Here is a 22,621-nt window from a genome sequence, read left to right on the forward strand (position 1 = left end):
CAATTTCTATATAAATGTTTTAAATTAGGGTTGATTGATATATAGATGCACTGAAATGACGAAATGTGTGAATTGGTTGAGGAAATATATAAATTTGGTGTGTTGTGATTTATTTGAATTATCATACTCAATTGGTTTTGTATAAATGGAATGAATTGAACTAGAAGCTTGTATTTTAGTATAAAAAGTTGAGGTATGGCCATGAGGATGGCGAGGAAGGGCTCTATACAGTTGAGGTTGAGTATAACAAATTGTCAGGTGAGTTTTTCGAAGATAGATGCAGGGTTTTAGAGTCTAATCGGTACACCGAACCTTTGGGGGGTCTTATTTATTACATGTTGTTATTGCTTGTTAAATGAAATCAAATATGAATACAATTATATGATACATCTCTTATTACGGTCATAATATGTATCTATATATTTATAAAAATATACGTGTGATTCTTTATTATGGCCATAAGAATTGTTAGTATAATTTTAATAAATCTAGCTTATCTTTATTTGTTGGTTATTTGTGTTTCTTTTGTAATAATTGTTTTTATGGCGTGAACGAATGAGCCTATAGGTGATAGTGATAATAAACGATAGGAGAAGAGAGAGATGAAGTATATGGGTGTTTGGAGGGATATATAATGACATTTTCTATTGTGTAGTCTTGTCCATTTATAACATTACTAAATTATGTAATGAATTTCTTTCGTTTTGTTTTAAATCTTAATCGTGGACTATTGCTGCACATTTTGAATTTGTTATGTATGTTTTTGGTACTTATATGACAAGGTTTGATCCAATAATATATGATGAATAAGCTAATGAATTTAGAATGGAAAAGTGATGAGGAATTTGGTTAGAGTAGATGTTTGTGCTGAGTAAAATAAAATAAAATAAGCGCCTCAATTGTGAGATTCTCCATTAATATCTTGGTCAAACCCATGAATTAATTTATAGATCTGGTATTTATGAGCCCAAATCCACATTACGGTTTTAAAAAAATTCACAGGAAAACTGATGAGGAGAAACAAGGTGAACACATATTTGCTCACAGGTATCCAATCATCATCTATACCGAATTTAACATCTTTGAAAAAAAATCTTAGTTATGGTCATTAATGATATCACCTCACCGATACCTGAATCAGAAAGTTCCTCCCCAATGTTTCTTAATTCAATGCTAGAAAATCCTGTTTAACCGAATTCGTGTCCATTCCTAATAGGTTAGGGAAACACTTTTTCGTTATTTATTGGAAAAAGTAGAATCACCATTGTATATAATCACAAAGTGGATGCCAAATATCCAAAAATGGATTTTATGCCCATGAAAGACGTAGTTGAGCTACGTTGGATTTTAGCAATGCCGGGACCAAATACTTTAATGCCGCTGTGAGAAATTAGTAAAACGATGAAAACAAACTGTAGATTTTGTTCTGTTTTGTCATGCGTTGTTTTCCCGAGAAGAAAAAAAGATAAATAAAGCACAGGGTAAGCTGAGTAGAGACATGAAGAGAGTGAATAGAACAAATGAAAACGCCAACGTTTTGTTCTGAGCTCTGGCTCAAAAGTGAAAACTAGTCCCTTATCTCTTCCCGTGTCAGCTGGGTGACAATGTGAATATAGTGGCAGTGCCCCTGATACCTTTCATTCGCTACAAGACAACACCATGCTCTTTTTTTTTTTCCTTTGGGTAACTCGTAGTAATAAAACGCAGCAGCATAATCAATGAGTAAAAGGGGAAAGATTAACTAACAGGCTACGAGTCTGAGTCAAGTGTCACGGCCAAACAGGGATTCCAGTAATGAAATCAAATTCTGTACTTTCCTATCAAATATGTGTATTTTAACATTTTAATCGCATTTATAACTCACGTCTTAATCGTATTTAATAATTGAAATTAGTGTGATTAAAGTGTAAACGAAGGAGAGAGAGAGAATCGAAGTGGAAAAAGACATTACCATAAAGTCTGCCACGTCATGAGGAAGAAAATTCCCATGGAGTCGAAGAAGCCCTCCACTCCTGTGCCAGGCTGTGTTTGTTAGGGCAATGGTCAAGCTATTAAGGGCGACTGGCCCCTTGTTACGTTCCTTCACTCGCTTACTCGCTCATCACTTTCACAACCAATAAATAAATAATTTTTAGATCTTTGTAGATGTGCATGCACCACCATAATGTGTGACACACATATATATTATGTATGCATGTTGATTATGGGATGATGAGGGGTTTGAAAGCAGAGCCATTCGTGTGGGGGTCACTTACAAATAAGACCCACGTTTCTCTTTCATATCTTTAGTCCCTCTTTTTCTCTTCTCTTCTTCCCTTACTAAAACCCAACCCTTCACTCCTCTCATTTTCACTCCGCTCCTACTATATATGCACACACACACCCCTCCCTCCAAGTTACTTCTCCTTACATTACATCACTCAACACCCAATCAAACCTTCACCAAACATACTCATTCATTCACTCACTCACTCACACACACACACACACACAACCACTGTCCTTTCAACCACGCAATGGCTGAGCTACCTAGCTCAGAAGCATCGTCATCTGCTTTCACCCGCAAGCACTCGTCTCCGGAGGCCCATTTGCCAGGACCCAATCGCAAAAGGCCCAAGCAGGCCCGCGATAGCAGCAGCAAGCACCCCGTCTACAGAGGGGTCCGAATGCGGGCATGGGGGAAGTGGGTATCCGAAATCCGCGAGCCAAGGAAGAAGAACCGGATCTGGCTCGGCACCTTCGCCACCGCTGAGATGGCTGCGCGTGCGCACGACGTTGCTGCGCTCGCCATCAAAGGCAACTCCGCCATTCTCAACTTCCCCGAGCTCGCCGGCTCCCTGCCACGGCCCGACTCCAACTCGCCGCGGGACGTGCAAGCGGCGGCAGCGAAGGCCGCCGCCATGGAGGTAATGGATCCCCCGACGACCCCGTCGTGGACGCTGTCGCAGTCATCATCGTCGTCTTCGTTGGCGGTTAGTTCGTCCTCGGGCGAGACGTCGACGGCGGATGAACTCGGGGAGATAGTGGAACTGCCGAGTCTGCGGAGGAGTTTGGAAATACCGGAGCGGAGTGAAGAGGTGGTGTTCGTGGAGCCGGTGGACGGGTGGCTGTATTCTGAGGCGTGGTGTGACGGCATTTATGATGAGAGGGGGTGTGGGGGTTATTTTATTGGAGATGAGATTTCAATGCAGGAGTCAGAGAGCATGATTCTTTGTGGCTTTGAGGGTTCCTTGTGGCAGCATTAATGTGTGTGCACTGCTTTCCTTTTTTTGTCCCATTCATTTCATTTGACTTTGAATGTGTGAGCCCTTTCCCAATTTTTCACTTTAAGGGCTACACACATTTCTTGTCTCTCAACAAGAATGATGATGGACCTACTATTTCTACTGCCACCACTCCTTTCACTCTCTTCCACAGCTCCCACCTACCTCTCCAATTTCATCAATCTTCTTCAACTTCTTCTGTTCTGTCCATCATGTAATACTGCTACTACTCATAATAATAATAATAATAATATTATTATTATTATTAATAATGCAAATGAAATCCGATATACCTGTAGAAATGGTGCCAGATCTTGTATCATATAATTATTGTTGTATTTTTGTTCTACTTTTCATTGACAGGACCAATAAAAGTAAAAGCAGATTCTCTTTTTGCAGTTTGCATTTTTTTATTTTTTTTTCCGGCTATCTTCTCCTTTTCTCTTAATCAATCCCTTCGTATCTTTAGTTCAGCGGTGAAAATGAAAATGGATAGCTTGGAAACGGGACTTGAAGACCAAAAAATGAAATATAACAAGTTACTATTACAGGTGTGTTATTTGACTATAGTTGTGAGTATACAGATTTTTACGGCTTATGAAAATAGAATCGGTGATAGTAAGTACAGGTAGCAATGGCTTGTTGACACGTGGTGCGGATGTTCTTAGTTTCTCACCTCTTTGTGTAGCGATATTGCATTTTGGGAAACTGGAAAGAGTACCAGCTCCGCTAGTTTTGCAAAATGCGGCAAAGTCCAAAATAATGATGGCGTTTTTACTGACTACCACCAAAACCGTCTAAGGTTAAGCTGTCTTGTTGTTTCGACACCAACGAGGAATTAAGAATTTTCAAATATTACTGTCGTAGAAAAATAATAACGAGGACATGAGATGGACACGCGTTCAAGAGTTCAAGCAACCAGTACTAGGTTCTGCGTTTTTAAGTAATTTACCAAAGAGATCCAAGTTCAAACCCTACGTTGACGCGTTTATTTATTTTACTACTAATAAATTCACTCAAATTAAACTTTTACTTGTCGTAAATCCTCAACCTCCCTCCAAATTTAAGACAAAACTTTTATTGGAAGAATAAGATTTAATCGTACCGTTTTGATTTTTTATATGGTTCGATCGCGGTTACGTCTCTGTTTGTGGGGTTCAGATGGCTCTCGCTCGTGGTGACAGGTTGCGTTCAGCAATTGGTGCGCTGTTACGACGTGTTGTGTACGTGTGTGCGCAGCGTGGTGTGCAGTGAGCTTGGTAATGTGGACAAAGACCCAAAATCTTAAACCTTCATAATAATAAAATGGTCAGAAAGTGTGTGATAATTGAATCCACTTTTAAATTTTGAGTGGATTATCACTTGGGTCTCATATAAGTCTCTTTCGGTCGTTTAAATTTCCATGGTCATGTTAAGTGTCCTACTGTCCCATTGTTTTCAATTATATAGTGAAACATTAATTAAAATCGTTAAATATAATTGACTCCTGTCTAAGTAACTTTAATTTCAAGTTATGTGTGTGAATGTAGAACAGTGGTATATAAAACTGATTATAAAATACTATAGCTAAAAGATCCTTAATATTTGCAATGAATGGCACAGAAATTGGGGATCCCAAAATAAAATACACAAATGGATGAGGGTGGAAAAAAACAATGATGCAGCCTACACCAGTTACCACCCAAGCAGTGGATTTGATGAAATGGGGCAAAACAAGGACTGTGGATAATAAATTTACCATGCATGAAACAGAGAAACTATAATCATTCTCCTATTTATAAGCCATAAATCTCCTCTTTACTTTCTATAAGCTGGATCTTACCACTGTTCAACACCCTAATTTGGAGGGAAGGGTACAGTGCCTTATGTCTAAGTTTTTTTCTTTACAAAATCAATCATTAAGTTAGGATATTATTTTCTCATTTAAAGTATTGAAGAAATTTGACATCAGGCATAAAATATTACTAAAATTATTTTTCAGAATTTAATTGAAACGTAACCGAAAAAAATAGCCGCAAAAAGAAAAGGGCAAAGCCAAAAATTTCCCATGTTCACACTTGCCAAAATTTATATTTAATAATGGCCCCACCTCACAGTACTGTTTGATTCATTTTCATCTACCATTCATCACATTAATAGTGTTGTGGTCCATTTGGTACGCAATTTTTGTGACAAAACAAGGAGATTTCGATTCTCAGTGGTGCAATTCATCATGCATCTAACTAAATCACACTCACAAATCCCCCATTTTTCTTCTTACATAAATAATGAAAATGAACCGAATTTGTGTTATTAATTTCGAAGACTATAATTTCCTAGTATTTCTAAAATTACTTTTTTTCTGACAGCTTTTAAAATTAATTGAATAATAGTACTTTTAACTATCTTTTTCTTTTATAAAATACCGGTATGTTTAATAGTGACTTATTAGTTAGGATTGGGAGTGGAGGTCAAAAAGAATTTAAATACGCATTTTTTTTTTCTTAACTCTTCAAAGAGTCTATTAAAAACAAAGTGATAGAAATACCGAACTGGGCATGTGCATTTTGGTGTGTATTTTTCTTATTTAGTTTAAAAAAATTGGCATTAGTGTAAAAATGATCAATTAAAATCTATTCCCTACACTTAATTATTTGTAATGCATCTTACATGCAAAACGATACATTTTTATCATTAAAACTATTAACGAATTACTGCAGTTTCAACTGTTTGTCGAAGTCGTGGTAGCATTATTGATGCAGGACAAAATGACAGTTAATTTAGCAAAAACCAAGTCCCGTCGTCAGTTATAAAGCGGATGAATCATAAAATATGTTTGGTAAACATTTTTTAATGCAAGTAAGGATTAAAATAAAGAAATAATATTAAATAGAAAAGATAAATAAATGTTAACTCAACATTATTGGGAAGAATGAGAAACCCAATGGTAGGTCGAAACCAGTCACACCATTACAAAGAGTGACTTTTGTTCCAATAATTGAACAAAAGCTTTTACATGTTTCTTAACCCATCAAATTCACAATTGCTTTCCACATGAATTCATGTTATTTCAAAAACTTTTCTTAGATATTACAAGTTACACGTGTTATAGTACATTTAAAATTGATAGTGAAAAAAATAATTGTTTAACAACAAGAATATACCCAAAACTTCGTGGTATTAATGCAATATTTACATCACTGTGAATTCAGCGTTTCAGTGTGCATCGGTTATAATGGAAGTGAAAACTCGGTGACCCCATTACATAGCTGTAAGATGTGAGGCAAAGGACCCATATTGTTTTGCTTACCTTTTTTTGTATTTTAGTACATATTTGGTTCTATTATTGTTGTGAGGTTGGAATTGGCAGGATCTTAGAAACCAGAAACCAGATTCATTTTTTTATAAATATTTTCTCTCCTATGAAATCTTGTGATGATGTTTTTGTTTAATGTTCATTGCTGTTTTATGCGTGTTTGTGTCTAATATCACAATTATATTTATTTAAAGTATTTTTGAAGATAAAAAGCTGGATCCTTTAATAACAGAGAAATTATTTAATGCTATGCTATGCTAGATTGTTGGTATAGATCGAACAATAACTGCATTGTTAATGTAATTTGACCCAGGGAGAGATATATAAATGTTTATGATGTTATCGAGTTTAGTGTAATTCCTTGTGGAGTTACACGTGCTCCTTGATTCCAAAGTTGACTTCTGATTAATAGAGGAAACATTTGGGAACTACAAGATACTCATGGTTACCTAAATGCTAGTAAAATACATAAGCATTTATCTCACTCATCTTCACTCTTCAGTGTATACATGTAAAGGGTCTTTTCAGTGCATTAAATCGTTCGATTAATCATTATTCACAGTGTTAAATCATGTGAGGGTTAAGACCAATGTTTTCTTTCTTCCGAAGAAGAGACCAATTAATTAATGTGATTACTGTGGAAGATTATTAGGATTCCATGATGCTCACATGCTTCTGCATGTCGTTGCAGGCGCTTCAAAATACAAAGTGTCTATGTCAGCGATTTGCTTAACTTAGCAACAAAACAACTATAAATCATTAATGGATTCAGATGCAACAGAGAACAGACTGGCTCAAGATACTGATTACTAAGATCTTAGATTGTAAACTAATTAAACATAAATCTTAGAGTGTCCCAAACCAGAACATAAAACAAGTGCCAAAAAAAGTATTCCCCCAGATTACGATTTCTCTTCTGGGATTTGATTCTATTACCAATTGTATTAGTTGGTGTCACTAGCTATAGCAGCATGAAAGAAGCTTCTGAGTAGAAGAAAAGGACATGGAAAAAGATATTTTTTTATGTAAAATATGGGAAATGAAGCATGTGTAAATGGTGTGTAGTTGCAGTGCAGGGTCTAAGGGTAGTTGAGGTGAGAGGTGGTAATGAGAGTCCCCAGCGACCTGAGCACCATGTCTGAAAAAGTTTCTGTCTGTTAAGGAGGCCTATGCAGTCTCTTTCCATAAGGACAATGTTGTAGTGCAATGCATGAATCAAGATTTGGGCCCTATTGTGGGGGATAACATAAGACAAAACTGCTACAGTGATCAATCTCGGTCATAATGCCACTCCTTTTTCATTTTTCTTCCAGTGTGTGTGTGTGTTTCAAGCAGTGATGCAAGAGAGAGTGATCATAAATAATGGTCTGAATCTCAAGATTCTCTGCTCCAGCTTTATGCTCGTGTTGAACTGTGACTGAAATTTAAACAAACTACTTGTTGGGCTGTTTTTTGATGTGTAAAATGATCAAATTTCGTACTAGATCAATGAAACAATGCATTAGACTTAGGTCAATGGACACTGCTGATATGAACTTGATCAATGAAACACGATGGTTAGGTTCACGTTAACTCCTCCGCACCCTCCTTTCTTTTTCAGCGGAGATATTTTGGTTACAGCTATTGAAAGAAGCTTCTGTGTGTTTGTTTTGTTCTTGTCTATAATTGAGATGGTTGGATGGAAGAGTTTGGAAGAAACCAGACTTTTGAATTTTTAAATGTCAGAAGTGAAATAAAATAAAATAAAGAAATTTGTCGCGAGATTTATTTATGTTTTTAAATGTCAGAAAAGAAACAATTTATGCGCACCGTTTGACTCGGAGAAAGAAGAGAGATTTGCTTTGAGAGAAAAGAGAGATAAGTGAGGGAAAATATAGGGTATACAATTCTGAAATGTTAAGGAAATCTACCATGTATGAAAATAACAAAGACTATATGTTCTATGCCTCTCTAACACAGTTATCAATGTTACAGTACTTTTTCTTTTCTTTTATATAATTAAGTAATATAAATAAATAATCAGATACTTCAAATTAAGCAAAGTCAACGGTTTAGCAAATTAAAAAAAGTATTGAATTGATGATGATGCACGTAGTTTATAGGTAGGTACGTCCCCTAAACATGATCATCGATTATGATATTATTGAAAGATTTTTATGAGAAAAAAATTTAAGAGATTCCGTATTAATAAGTTGTGAACATGTTTATATAAAAAATTAAGATATTAATTTTAATTAAAAACTTTAAAACAATAAACTTATGAATCATTGTAGTTATCTAACTTGAATTTTTAATTTAAATAAATGTAAATCAGTGAAAAATGCACCAAAAGACATGCAACGTGATTGTATGCTATGGCTTCATGAAACACAGCTAACACATTATAGGGGTCACATTTTCCTCAAAGTAGTTCAAGAACAACTTTGGTTTAATCAGAAACAGTAACCTTTGAGGAACAGAAAGCTTTAAACACAAAGCCATGATAAAATTGTGATGGTTATATCTGTGTAACACGTTTCACAAGTTCAACTCGTACTGGTTCAGATGGCCAATTCGATGAATCGCAATAATGTATTTTGTTCGTATGTATATAGCATGTCACATTAGTAAGTACCACGGACAGAGACTTTATTTATCTTCTTTGAGAAATAAATCAGTGGAACTTTGAATTTGGTGGACTAGGAAAGTGAAACAACAACTACATTTGTCAAATTAATCAACAAATCGTCATAAAAATTCTTTATCCAAATACACACTAAACAAAAACTATGTTACAGCTGCGAGTAATACATGCTCTATGTTATATCTGAGTGTGATACATGATTTATTTATTATTAGTCAACTTGAAGTGATTTTCCTGTAAACCATTCGATGTACCAAAGACTTAAAAGACAGCACATACAGTAGTAATAATAATAAGCAACGTATCTTAGGCCCACAATTCCTACGGACCATCACTAATTACTATGTTTTTTTTATAAGGTATCTGAAAAAAACCACGATCTTCGTACCAATCTATAATAAATATATTACTCTAATTTTAACTATTTTTACATAAAACCGAAACAATTGAATGTCCGATAAATATAATATTTGTGAAAGTGTAACTAGTATATATAGTAATCCCGAACTAGAGTAAATACTTGCGGAGAGATGATTTATTTTACAAATCAATTATTTTTAATATAACCTAATGATTGCTTTTATTGTGTATTATTCTTTTTAGTAAACATGTTGATATTAATGCCTTTTAAATGAAAATATTGAGTTGAGTTTCAACAATTTGTTTTTTTTCAATGCATATATATTGTTTCTTAAATATTGTCTATATATGGTACCTATAAAAAAATTATCAATTTTTCATAAAAACTAAAATTACACAAATCTTGTTTTAGATCTATGATATTTATCTGTTAAGTGAATTAACTACACAGTTTAATTTGAATGAAATGATAGAATTACTTGTCCATAAACTTTTGATAAATAATTTTGCAGTTTAAGAAATAAAAAAAGTTATAAATACTTATAATTTACAATGCCGATAAAAGGAACACTTATAATTTACAAATATTGTAAATAATAATAATTTTTAAATTTTTCTTTTTTTTTCTGAATTGAATGATTTGGCTCGGATCAGAAATAGAAACAAACTAAATTATTTATTACATTTAAACTTAATATCATATATATGTGTAATTAATTAGAAACTAAAAAACTAGAACAAATGTATATTTTAAAATTGTTTTAAAATTAAATGTATTTTAATCATGGTATATTTACATTTATAAAAATATATAACAAATTTGCGTTTGATTTTTAAGGCTTTTATGAATATAAGATAAATTAAAAGTATGAATATAACAATAATTACATAAAAAGTATCATATTATTCGATTTTGTAGTAACACATTATGCACAAAGAGTTTTGTTTTTATCTTCTTTTGTAAGGGATGGACTCCTTTACACATGGTGGAGGATGAAAGTAAAACAAGTACCTATGTTTGAGTCGAATCATGAATGAAACACGTGTCAAACTTCTACGAGGATAACGTCATTGTCCATTAATAATAATTTATCTAGTAGTGCAACTTTATGAAAGTAAAACGATATTTTAGCGTCAGAAAAAGACAACCATTTTGAATTCCTGAATAATCATTGCCAATTGATTTATAACACTTGAATAAAACTTTACCTAATACTTTTTTTTTCTTCATATTATTTATTATTAAATAAATAATTAATATTTTATATATTTTATATATTTTATATTTAATACAGAAAGTAATTACATTTTATTATACTAATTTATTTTCTTTAAATTCTATTAATAATTTATAATTATTACGTAAAGTTAAAAATTAATATTAATATCATTTAAACTTTAAAAAAATATTGAAATTTTAAACTTATAAAGTAAGAAAATAAAAGATTAAAAATTTAATGATATATTAATGTTAATTTATTTTAGGAAACAAATATTTTTTTTCTTTAATAAATATGTGACAAATTGATTATCTAAATTCTTATTGAAATTCAACTAAAATGAAACAAATTGAAATTTTTGAATTAAAATGGAAATTATTTTTATTTTATTAAAAGCAAAATGTATCATTGAGAGAACGACAATTAAATATTTAATTATGTATTTGATAACAATAAAAATAATGTGAAAATGTTTACTTATATTTGATAATAATAAAAACAATGTGAGAGTGTTTACTTTCTAATAAGGACATAAATTGGATAACATGTTTAATGAAAAAGCAAATTTTAGTACATCAAATGAAAGTAGAAACCTATGATCTATTTAACAAGCACTACAGACTAAACTCATCACCCAAAGTTTTCAGTAACTAACTAAGTGTTATGATTGAATAATGAAACAAAATTATTTATTTAACTTTATTAATTATTTATATAGAACTATGTTATTTTACATTAACTCATTAGGGTAATCCAAAACAAAACTTTCCAGTAACTGTCTAACTTTGTTATTTTATGTTTGTTGCTATCATAAATTTTCAAACAAGTTTTTACATAAAGCAAACAGTATGTAATGTAGACGTTGATATACTATAAAAGGTTTTAGAATTTTATTAACATACGTATCTTAAAAAAAGAATATCTATTATGATTTGTGATTAGCTTATAATGTAAGGAAATATAATACATAAAAATTAGTAATGTTGAAAAATAAATACAATGTTATATGAAAGTGGTGTTATATATATATATATATATATATATATATATATATATATTCTATGACTCCATAAACTTGAAATTATGTCATTCACGTACACCTCTCACATTATGTTTTTTGTTATTTAGAATGTTGAAATTCATAAACTTTAGTTTATGAAATATTGTGAAACATTATGAAAACCCGTGACTGAGTTACACATCATTTATAATATATCTTCAGCAATCTTATATGACTAAAATACGTCTATGTTATCTCAGTTAAGTTTATAGACAAAATTTTACTGAAAAAATTATAACACCAATAAAATTTGAGTCTAATCACATAAGATATTAATAACACTTTCAATCCAAAATATTAAGACAATGAATTTATGTGTCTTTATTTTTATATAATACTCTATTTTTCTCATTTTTAACCAATGTGAGATTTAAATTTATACTTAAATTTCTAACCATTTTAATAAATTAATGAAAAAAGATATTAAAAGATATGTTGTACATTATTAGTTATTTACAATAACCTTGTTTTTTGTCCGCTCTTAAAGTGGATGATGGAGTAAAGCGTATTATTCCCTGTTAATGGGAGTAAAAGTGAAGAAAAAGTTGTGAAAAATGTGGTTCTAAGTGGATATCTTATATTTACTTTTTTTCTTTCCCTTTTTGCATCTCTGGGGACAATGTTTTTGACGTTGTTTTTTAGAACTTCGGAATGCAATGCAACCACTGAATGTGCTTCGCACACCTTCAGCTTTTGAATCGCACTCCTTTTCCGTACCTTTCCTTTTCGAATGATAAAATAGTCATAAAAAAGTACACACAACCAGTGGCAGAACTCGAAAAAATTACTTAGGGGTGTGAAATTAGATGTTTTATATATAATTATTTTAATTAAAAAAATTATTTTCTTTATTTAAATCATGCAATTCAAATTTTTTAATTTTAATTTTTTTAATTTGTTGAATTCACATAAATGAGTATTCTAATTTTTATTTCAATTCAAAAGTATTCAACTAATTCATTGTATGCAGTTGAAAATACAAAATATCAACATTTTATAATATTGGGTTATACTAATTTGAGAAAATATAATTAGGGTTCATGGCATTTCCATACAGAAAATTCCTAAAATCATAGTTAGGGTTCATATTAATTTGGAAAAACTTAATTTGGGAGAAATATCATAATGGAAGAATCATAAATCTAATATACATATATCATATTAGGATACTTATTCATGAGATCGTGTGAGTATGCATATGTGTTATCTTTGTTCTCCAATTCCTTTTTTCTAATCTGTCTTTCTTTTGTTTCATACTTTTTTATGACTTGTTGTAGATAAACCTTATAATCATATATAAAACCTTAATCTCTTTATTCCAGTTATTAATCCATCAAATTAATTTTTATTTTACTTTTTAAACAATAAAAAATATATATATATATATATATATATAAAATTAAAAGCTTGGGGAGCCATGGCTCCCCTTTGTCCCAACCAACGACCGGCATTGCACACAACTATTACTTTTCGGATGTTTCATTCAGTGGGAGAACAATCTTCGTCAAGACTTCATATTAGAAAAATAAAATAAAATATATGATAGGTTGAAAAGAAAAATATAAATTAATATTCAACAGATATATATATTATGGAGGTGTATTTTTGTTATTGTACTTTTATTGTGTATATCATTGGGATATGGTCAAATATAAAGATGATACATGGAAAAAACTAACTTTTTGTGAAAATGTTAGCGTGTCTTTTTCATATTACAACACTTCTACAATAATTGAAGTACAATAAGAAACACAATGAATACGCACAAAATTATCTCGTAATAAACGACGTATCGAAGGCAAACCAAATTGTAAAACTATTTTTCACACCTGTTTCCGTAACTCTTATGAACCGGTAAAAGATCATTCAAAATTTGATTTTATGTTAAGTATAAGATTATGGCAAATGGATTCTTGAAAGATTACAAATATAAAAGTTTATAAAACTAAATTTCTTCACAGAGATTAGTTTTATTGGTTAGTAATACTGAAAAAAATCTACATTCAATATTATCATATTTAAGTGTGTAAATCTCATGATATTAAAATTATATACGATAATTATATATTCGATATGAAAAAGTATATACCAAATTAAATTTTCTAAGAAGTTAAGTGATACATCAAAACATTCTATACAAAGAGATTTTAAAACTTATATATTTTTTTCTTTCCTCTAAGTTTAGAGGATCAAAATAAATATAACATTATTTTGTGTCTGCTTTATCATATAAAATTACGAGTATGTATAGAAAACAGTCACCGAAATAATAAATACACAAATTGAAAAAAAAAAAGGTACATTTTCAATAAACAAATATAATTTTACTTTTTACATTAGTGTTTGAAATATTTATAATAATTATTACTCATAATTATAAAATATCTTACGATATAAGATTAGAGAGAAAAAATTAATGTATTATTGTTTAACTTATTATAGGAAAAATATATCAAAATATACTCATAATTATAAAATAACCTATAATAAGAAATTAGGAAGACCAAATTTATCTATGGTTTTCTAGCATATTCTTAAGAAAATTATAACTAAATATTTAAGAAGATAAATTAATTATTAATTGACACCTCTCTTCAAATTGAGGGGTTTTGTCAAGTAACATCAATTTGCTAATAAAAAATTGATGACGACAATGAACAACCTTTGTAAAAATATTCACAATTTAAAATGGAGTAGTGACATGAGGGAATAATAATATAATTATCATAAGCTTCACTAATAGAGTGACAGTCTACTTAAATATGATCGATGCGATCATGAAACACTGAATTTACAATAATTTTAATGGCACCTATATTATCAGCTTATAGAGACGCTGAATCGTGTTGAAGAAACATGAATTCAGTCAAAATACCACGAAGCCAAATTATTACAAAACAAATCATAAATATGATAACATACTCAGTTTAAATAAAAGATTTAGATATGCGTGATTGTTTCTTATTTTTCTATGAGATGAATGTGAAACCTAAAAACATACATCAACCAGTAAATCAACCAGTAAATGATCCATAAGAATCGAAACAACCACACAATTGATATCAATATAAACAATTAATTAAAATATGTGTCGATGCAATAAAAGAAACTAAAAATAACTTTCAAATACTTGATTATACAATAAACTGTGACCAAATAAAGATAACAAAGACATGGATAAATTAACTTAGTTGTTAAACATAAAAATGTTATACAAAAAAAAGAAAACCTAACAACATAATAGTTACATCAATTTAAAGAATTAAAAATTATAAATATTTCAAATATATTATGAAAACAAAATTAATTAAAATAATGAGATTGAAGAGTTTATTAAAATATAATTAAACCTAAAAAGTTTCAATTTGAGTTGTTGACTTGTTTCTGAACGATCTCAAGCAGCGTAAAAATGAAACAAAGATTGAGACGTGATTCCAAGAATTTTCTTGAAGGCTGTGTTTTGAGAAAAAAGAGGTGGCGGTGAAGAAAGGGGTGAAGGGTGGTGGGACTGCATTTGGCGGTGGTCGGTCAAAACCGCCCGTCACAGTCTGTCTGTCACTAGTCAACAGTGGCTGTCGGCACTGTTTCGGTCACAGCACGTGTTCCTCTACTCCTCTCAAAAACATGCCTTCACTCAACCCTTCTTCTTCCTCCTCCTCCTCTACTCTCTGTACCTGTCTGCTACTATACACACCTGTGGGCCCACTTTTTTTTTATTATTCATTTGGGTTTTTATTTCTTGGCCACCTTTCAATGTACACGCTCCTACCAAAAACAAAGGCCACTTTTGGAAGGCCCAAAGAAATATCGCTTTCACTTTTATTCATGGTCCCCTCATCGCTGGTTCAATTTGTGCGGCTGTTGTGCAGAACATGCACGTCGATGAGAAAGAAAGTGGACCTAATGGGCCCCCTCAAATACCACACCACTCTGGACTTCCTCTGCTTCTTGGGCTTAATCTCATTCTTCGAATTCAAACTTTTATTATTCTTTTTTCTTCAAATGGCAATGGAGGGTGTTGACGGTGGAACCTAACGTTGCATAATTGTGAAAACTCAGTTTTAAGAAAAAAATTGGTGTGTGCCCTAAAGTCCGATCTAAAGCACATAGCGCATGGAAATTGATTGAAAGAACGAGGTGAAGTGGGGTACCATAATAATAACAATAATCTCTATATATATTATATGGTTATGAAATAATTGCATGATAAGAAAATATGAGAATGTCAACTTCGACACAATCTATCCTCTCAAGATATCAAATACCCTACTTTGCCGACGAAGAAAAATAAAAGGTGTGCACGCCATCTCAAATTTTGAGTTCTCAACAATGTACTGGCAAATTTCATCACCACTGTACACACTTTGTATAATATGTGTAATGTTCGACAAGGTTTGATATAATGGATAAATCAAATATTGCGAATGAGTTTTCATCAATTTGGTTCCCGACAAAAATCATCGAAATAGTTGTTATTAATTAGTATAATAGTCCTTTAATTATTCGATTCGATTCAATTTAATTAATTTAATTATTTGAAAAGTTCAATCTGGTTCTCTATGTTAAATTAGAGTAACATAGGTGATCATCGTGCTACGTAATAGTTTACAGTTATGAAACATGACAGTGATAATATTTGTTTTCAATTTAATTCTCTATTTTAAAAAATTAAAAAATTTCACGGTTTGACATGTGTACTGTACGACACCGTGTTAATTTTAATTCAACAAAAATAATTAAATTGAACTTTTTTAAATAATTAAATGACTAAATTAACTAATAAATAATAAGAGGATAAATTGAATTAAACCGAAAAATTAAGAGATTAAATAGTAATTATACCTTATTAATTTAATGAAATTTATGTGTGACTTAATTTCAGTAAATTGGTTATAAATTGTAATAGTTACATACTTCGTTATTTATTTATTCTGTACATAATTTTTTATACCCTAAAAGTTATGAATGAAATTCGTATCAATTGTTTTAGAAATCCTTTCTTTTGTTGCAAATAGTAAAACAGATAACATAAAATCTCCATACATTTTCGGGAATCAAAGGCCGTACCTCTTATTCACAATGGACCCACTTAAAAAAATATATTATACGCATTTATATTTCAATCTTGACCATTGAAATCAGATGGAATAATTTATGTTTTGTATGTATTGTGTCTCAGTCAACATGCTGATGTATAATTTTTTAGAAGTAATTATTCAAAAAGAAAACTGATTTTATTTATTTTGTAATTTTTTGCTTTCGAATTTTAATAACTAAACTTTAAGTTCAATTTGTACAAACCACTTATTGTAATGAGTGGCGGTGGCAAACTAGTTAATCATTATGATAACAACAGGTTGTATATAGCAACATAAATAATGTTAATTTTTTTATTTAAAATAAAGAAAAGATGTAATGATTTTTCTTTTGATAAAAAGGTTTCGTGGAATCTCTTAAACTTATTATTAGCTTTCATGAACTGACTGACATAAGCATTCAATTATATTCATTGCACTTTTCCTAATTTAAATCAAGCAAGTTGCAAATAATGCAATCCTTTCAACCCACAATTGCATCTTTATCTTCTTTTTAGAAGTTATACTTTTGGTATCTTTTAACCTTTCTCCATATATGTATATGCGCAATTTTATTGGATGACAAAAGTTTTTTTTCATGAATAATAATATTTTAATTTACTTTTTTTATTCACTTTTAATATATCAATCATCATTAAATCATTTGTTTTAATTTTTTGTAATAATATAATATAATAATCTAATAATAATTAAAATACTAAATTAAAAATAGGTAAAAAAAAGTTAAAATATTATTATTGTTTTCGATATACGCTCTCCATCCAACAAAATGCCAATTTACATCAATCAAACTCATCTCAGAGGTAGCAATCTATTATCAACAACGACCACATCAGAGGTTTTAAATACACATGTGATCATATGTTATCCCATGAAAAGAAGGGAAATAAATGTTTATACTCGTAATCTGATGGACCATTACTTGAAGGAAAATTGTTCCACTTTGATAAGTCATATTGTTAAGTTCAAAAATATTAAATACATAGCTACTTGAGAACTTTAGAGTTCAATGTAATCCCCAGCTTAATTATATAATCCGAAAAAGGTTACAAAATATGTCTTGGAACAACTGAAATGTTACAAGAAAAAGACAAAAAAAGGTGGGGATTTTGGAGCACCAATTGAAACGTGCCGACTGATAGTAGGACACAGTGTCTGCAGAGTTGAGTGTTGACGTTGGGAAAGACAAGGACCACGTAAAGATTTCATGCACGTGTATCATTTTTCTTCACCATTTTTCCCTCGTATTTTCTACACCAAACCACTTACTAAATTCCTTCTCACCTTATTCACATTCAAATCATGTTTCTTTTTCATCTATGAATACCCTTATAAGATGAGTACACATCACCTAAACATAACTAGTCTTAAAAGTGCTTAATTAGATTTTTATTAAGTAATTAAGAAACTTATTATGTTACCACTCAAAAACTAATTCTGAATTTGTTTTATGTTAAATGACTATCCATTAAGTATTTTGGTGAAACAGTTTTTAATTTATTATCTTGCATAAAGAGAAATATTAATTATGAAAGGGAACAAGGCAAGTAGTGTCGAGAGAGATAGAGAGAAGATGGGCTCAAGTATGTTTTTGGACTGAATGTTATGCACAAAAAACGAAACAAATAAACACAAAAATACAAGGGCAATTGCTTCTTGCACCTTATCAAGGAAAATACTTAAATACCTTTCACTATTGCATCACACCCCACTTCCATTGTTGCCGATGCTGCAAAACTTCTACAAGAAAAGAGAAAATGATAAAAGAATCCATTCCGAAAATATTTTTCCAAAAAATATATCATATGTATCGAAAAACTCTTCTCGAAACTCATTTCATTTAAAGATGATTAGGAAAGTTAATTTAAGAAAGGTATTAAATGCATCCTGAAAACTGTATTTTTGAAATCTGTTCCAAAAATGTTTTAACATGTATTTGACATGTTCAGAAAATTTTATTTCAAAAATATCGTTTAAAAAATTTTCATTCTGAAATCTTATTCCGGAATTTATAATCCGAAAGTCACTTTTATAAAGATAAAATGGTCATTTTGGAGAATTGATGGGGGTGCAAGAAGCATTTCTCAAACACAAGTGATCATATAGGAAACTTGCTTGGTGTTCATTTAATTTAAAGCCCTTTTAACAACTACGACATCGAATTTCGTAACGTGTTGTAGCCATTAATAAACTATTACATTCAAGTTCTAAAATATCCTTATAAAATTGGCTTCAATCCTCTCAAAAAAGTATGAACACAGTTAAAATCAGTGCTCCTCCCTAAGGATCTTCTTTGGGAGCAACAATCAGTATATAGCAATCACTGATCAATTATTAAATATAACAAAAAATGAGAACAAACATTTTAGGTTTTATAGAGAGGGTTTCACCGAAAAAAACAAACACAAAATAAGATCTGAGTTCAATCACATAAGTTATTGACATTACTCTCAACCAAAAACCTTAAGAAAATGAGTTTATGGATCTTTATCCTTATATAATGTTCTACTTTTTTATTTTTAATCAATGTGAGACTCAAAATCACACTTAAATTTTTAATAAATACAAGTTAAAACTGAGCGACTAACAAACAAAAGAACGACTAGAAACTGGGAGAATTTCTCTTAAAATACAAGATGTTGTTATATAAAGCTTCTGAAATATTTATAACCATAAATCAAATTTAACTTAAGAAGGTCGAAATTGCCTCTGCCAAAATGCTGGGTTACTTGCTTCATCAAAGATAATTCCTCTGGATTTGACCTTAGTATTGACTGACCAATAGAATTGAACGGAAATGAAGAAAATATGCATATCTCAGGCAAACCATGCGGGCTAGAGAAAAAATCAGAACACCAACAAGTTTCAAGCATTTGGTTGCACCAGAATGTTGAAGAAAAATAGTACAACACAAAGTCTTACTTCAGAGGAACAATCTTTCTAAAGGAAAGAATGGAGGCCATCAACTAAAAAGGATGTTCTAATAAATTATTGTAAGCATTCACTTTTATCTTGAGCAATTAATATAATATTTTCAGAGAGAATGTTTCCTTATATATCTTCATGAATAACTTTTTTCCGACTTAAAACACCTTTTTAAAGTATCTTTATAAAACCCTCTCAAATGAGATAAAGAATTGGAAATTGTTCTTGCCGACGTCCATCCGATTTCAAACCGATTAAGTGTCTAGCAAGAGCAAAATTCTATGTGTCTTTTTCAGTGTTTTTTGTACCCTCTTATACTAGAAAGAATGCCAGTTCCCAGGACTATCAGCCTAAAAATCCGGTTAGGTGGCGAGATGGTTTCGCTTTATGGGGGTCGCTTACCATTGTGGTATCTCACCCGTTGCATCCGCTTTGTGGGGGATAACTTACCGTTGTGGTGTCCTTCCTGTTTACTAATACTAATGGGCCACTGACCGTGCTTAGGCCATCCTTAATGGTCTTCGTGATCGGGTACAGCTCAGGCGCCTGGACACTACACTAACCCTCTGCCCTCGCGGAAATTTAACTGGGCGAGGAGGTCGTCTTATAGCCCTGGCGTGCATGAGCTTCGATTGGCCAAGCGTAAGTGTTACCAATAACAAAACGCCACGTGGGCCATGTTTCCAGAATGTTTCAACTGCCCAAAAACCTCAGGCTTTCCCTCTTAAATCTGTCTTTTCATTACCATTCTTTCTTTTCATCTGCCATTACGCAACGCTTGCATCTTCGCTCTCCTATCTTCACTGGTTTTGTGGCTATCTCACTTCCATTTTCATCATTCTTCTTGTCTTCAACCTTTCTCGAAGGTACTTCACTCGACCCTTTCTTTTTCTTCTTTGTTCACTTATCTTTATGCTGCATTCATGGTGCCATAACCTGCCGGTTTTCTGGGAGGAGGATTTTAGTTGAACCTAGGTTGTTCTTTCGTGCTTGTGTTTGATGAGCTAGATAGTGGTTTTCTGGGTGGTTTTGAATGGGAGTAGTGGTTTGCGATCTAGAAAGGAAACATGTTTGCTTGAAGGAGGGCTTTGGTGGTTTTTCTAGTTGTTTTCTGGTTTTGTCTATCTGAGTGGTTTTCTGGTTTTATCTATCTGAGTGGTTTTTCAGTTGTTTGAGGTTTTTCCTTTCTGAGTGGTTTTTCGGTTGTTTTTGGTTCTCTTGTTTGTGCGAGGAAGTCTTTAGGCTGCTGTGCTCGGTTTGTGTCTGGGTGATGTGATGGCGACCTCTTATGATGAGTTATATCCCTGGGCGCCTATGGGTCTCTACAGGGAAATATCGAGCTTCACCTCCGACCAAGTGATAAATCGGTTTCGTCGGGGACAAAGGATATGTTAGAGTGATGAAGCTAACGCCATGGTAGTTCACTGTGCTTTAGACGAGCCAATTTGTGTTGATATCAATGATGATTCTACCTCAGGGCACTTATACTTTTTCTAATCAACCCTTTTTTCTAAAATCGGACTAAGATTACCCTTGAGTTCGTTTGAGAAAACCTTGTTAACCAAGTTGAACGTGGCCCCAACACAGCTACATCCGAATAGCTGGGCCTTTGTCTAAGCTTTCCACATTTTATGCACCCACTTTAGGTTAGTTCCGGGCACAAACGTATTCTTGTATTTCTTTGAGATGAAGAAGTAAACCAAAGAGATATGGTCTTCTCTGAGTGGCGTAGGAGGTCGGGGACTTCTGACGCTATTCCAGTCGTCTTATAAGGGTTTTAAAGGTTCCTTCCTGAAAATCTGAGCTCCCCCTCAAAAACTTGATCTTCTGGAGGGCTTTCCATTATAATGGACTCAGAATCTGAGCTTTGCTGGGGCAAGACAATTAAGAGATCTTGAACAGAAAGAGCAAGAACATTGTCTCTTATTGGATTAACTCAAGACTCTCTTTGAGACTAAACAAGTGTTAAGTTATGAGTTTCAACCTGCCAACCTCAAGTTCTATATTGGTCGGTCCTCGGGTGGTTGTTTTGCTTCTTACTTTGGGAATTTCTTTCACTATATTGGGAGTAACGATTTTTGTGTTTTGCAGAGTCAAGAATGGGCATGTCCAAACAGGATCTTGCTAGAATTTTGAAGAGCATCCGAGCTCTTATGCTTCAACCTGTTGTGACGGAGGCTCTAGTCCAAGTAGTGGACGCCATGTTGATACCTTCAGATGACGAGGAGACCATGTCGGAGTCCGGACTAAAGTTTCAGAGTCCAGACTAAAGTGTCGGAGTCTGGACTGAAGCGTCAGAGGAGGGGATCCACGATCTGAATTGAAACCGAGGTAGCGACGACATCTTCCCACTCTCGTTCTGAGCATGCCCTTTCCTCCATAGGACCGCTACTGTTAGAAGGTTCGAACAGTGTCTGCCAAAGCTTTTGGGATTCATCTTATCGTCATACAACTTATTCCTTGGCTCACAACATTTTTGAGGGAGATCTCCAATGTTTGCTGAACCAGGACATGTCGTCGGTTCAAGAAGACATTTGTGCTTTCCTGCACAAGGCTGAGGTATCCACGATAGCTTTATGTGAAAAGCTAAACCGTTTAGGTCTCGTCGAGAAGAGAAAGGATAAGGAGATCGCCGCTGCCAAATAGAAGATATCCAGACTTACTTCCGAGCTTGCTGAGATGGAGAAACTGAGAAGAAGCCTCAAAGAGGAAGAGGTGAGAGCTGTCGATCTCCAGATTGCCCTAAAGGATCCTACAAGGAAGGCGACCGAGCTTGAGG

The 22,621-nt window shown here is 32.3% G+C and overlaps 1 protein-coding gene across 1 annotated transcript; it reads left to right on the forward strand.

The window, feature by feature from the left end:
* Positions 1-1,983: 1,983 nt before the first annotated feature.
* LOC114177032 (ethylene-responsive transcription factor TINY-like) lies at positions 1,984-3,655 on the forward strand. The gene has a single exon (XM_028062259.1). It carries the CDS (start codon positions 2,370-2,372, stop codon positions 3,243-3,245), a length of 876 nt encoding a protein of 291 aa, XP_027918060.1. The 5' UTR covers positions 1,984-2,369; the 3' UTR covers positions 3,246-3,655.
* The last annotated feature ends 18,966 nt before the right edge of the window (positions 3,656-22,621 follow it).

Source organism: Vigna unguiculata, chromosome 3 (assembly GCF_004118075.2).
Source record: "Vigna unguiculata cultivar IT97K-499-35 chromosome 3, ASM411807v1, whole genome shotgun sequence".
NCBI classification, from domain to species: domain Eukaryota; kingdom Viridiplantae; phylum Streptophyta; class Magnoliopsida; order Fabales; family Fabaceae; genus Vigna; species Vigna unguiculata.

Coding starts and splice junctions, on each gene's coding strand:
- LOC114177032 (XM_028062259.1), top strand. CDS start 2,370: ATGCACACACACACCCCTCCCTCCAAGTTACTTCTCCTTACATTACAT.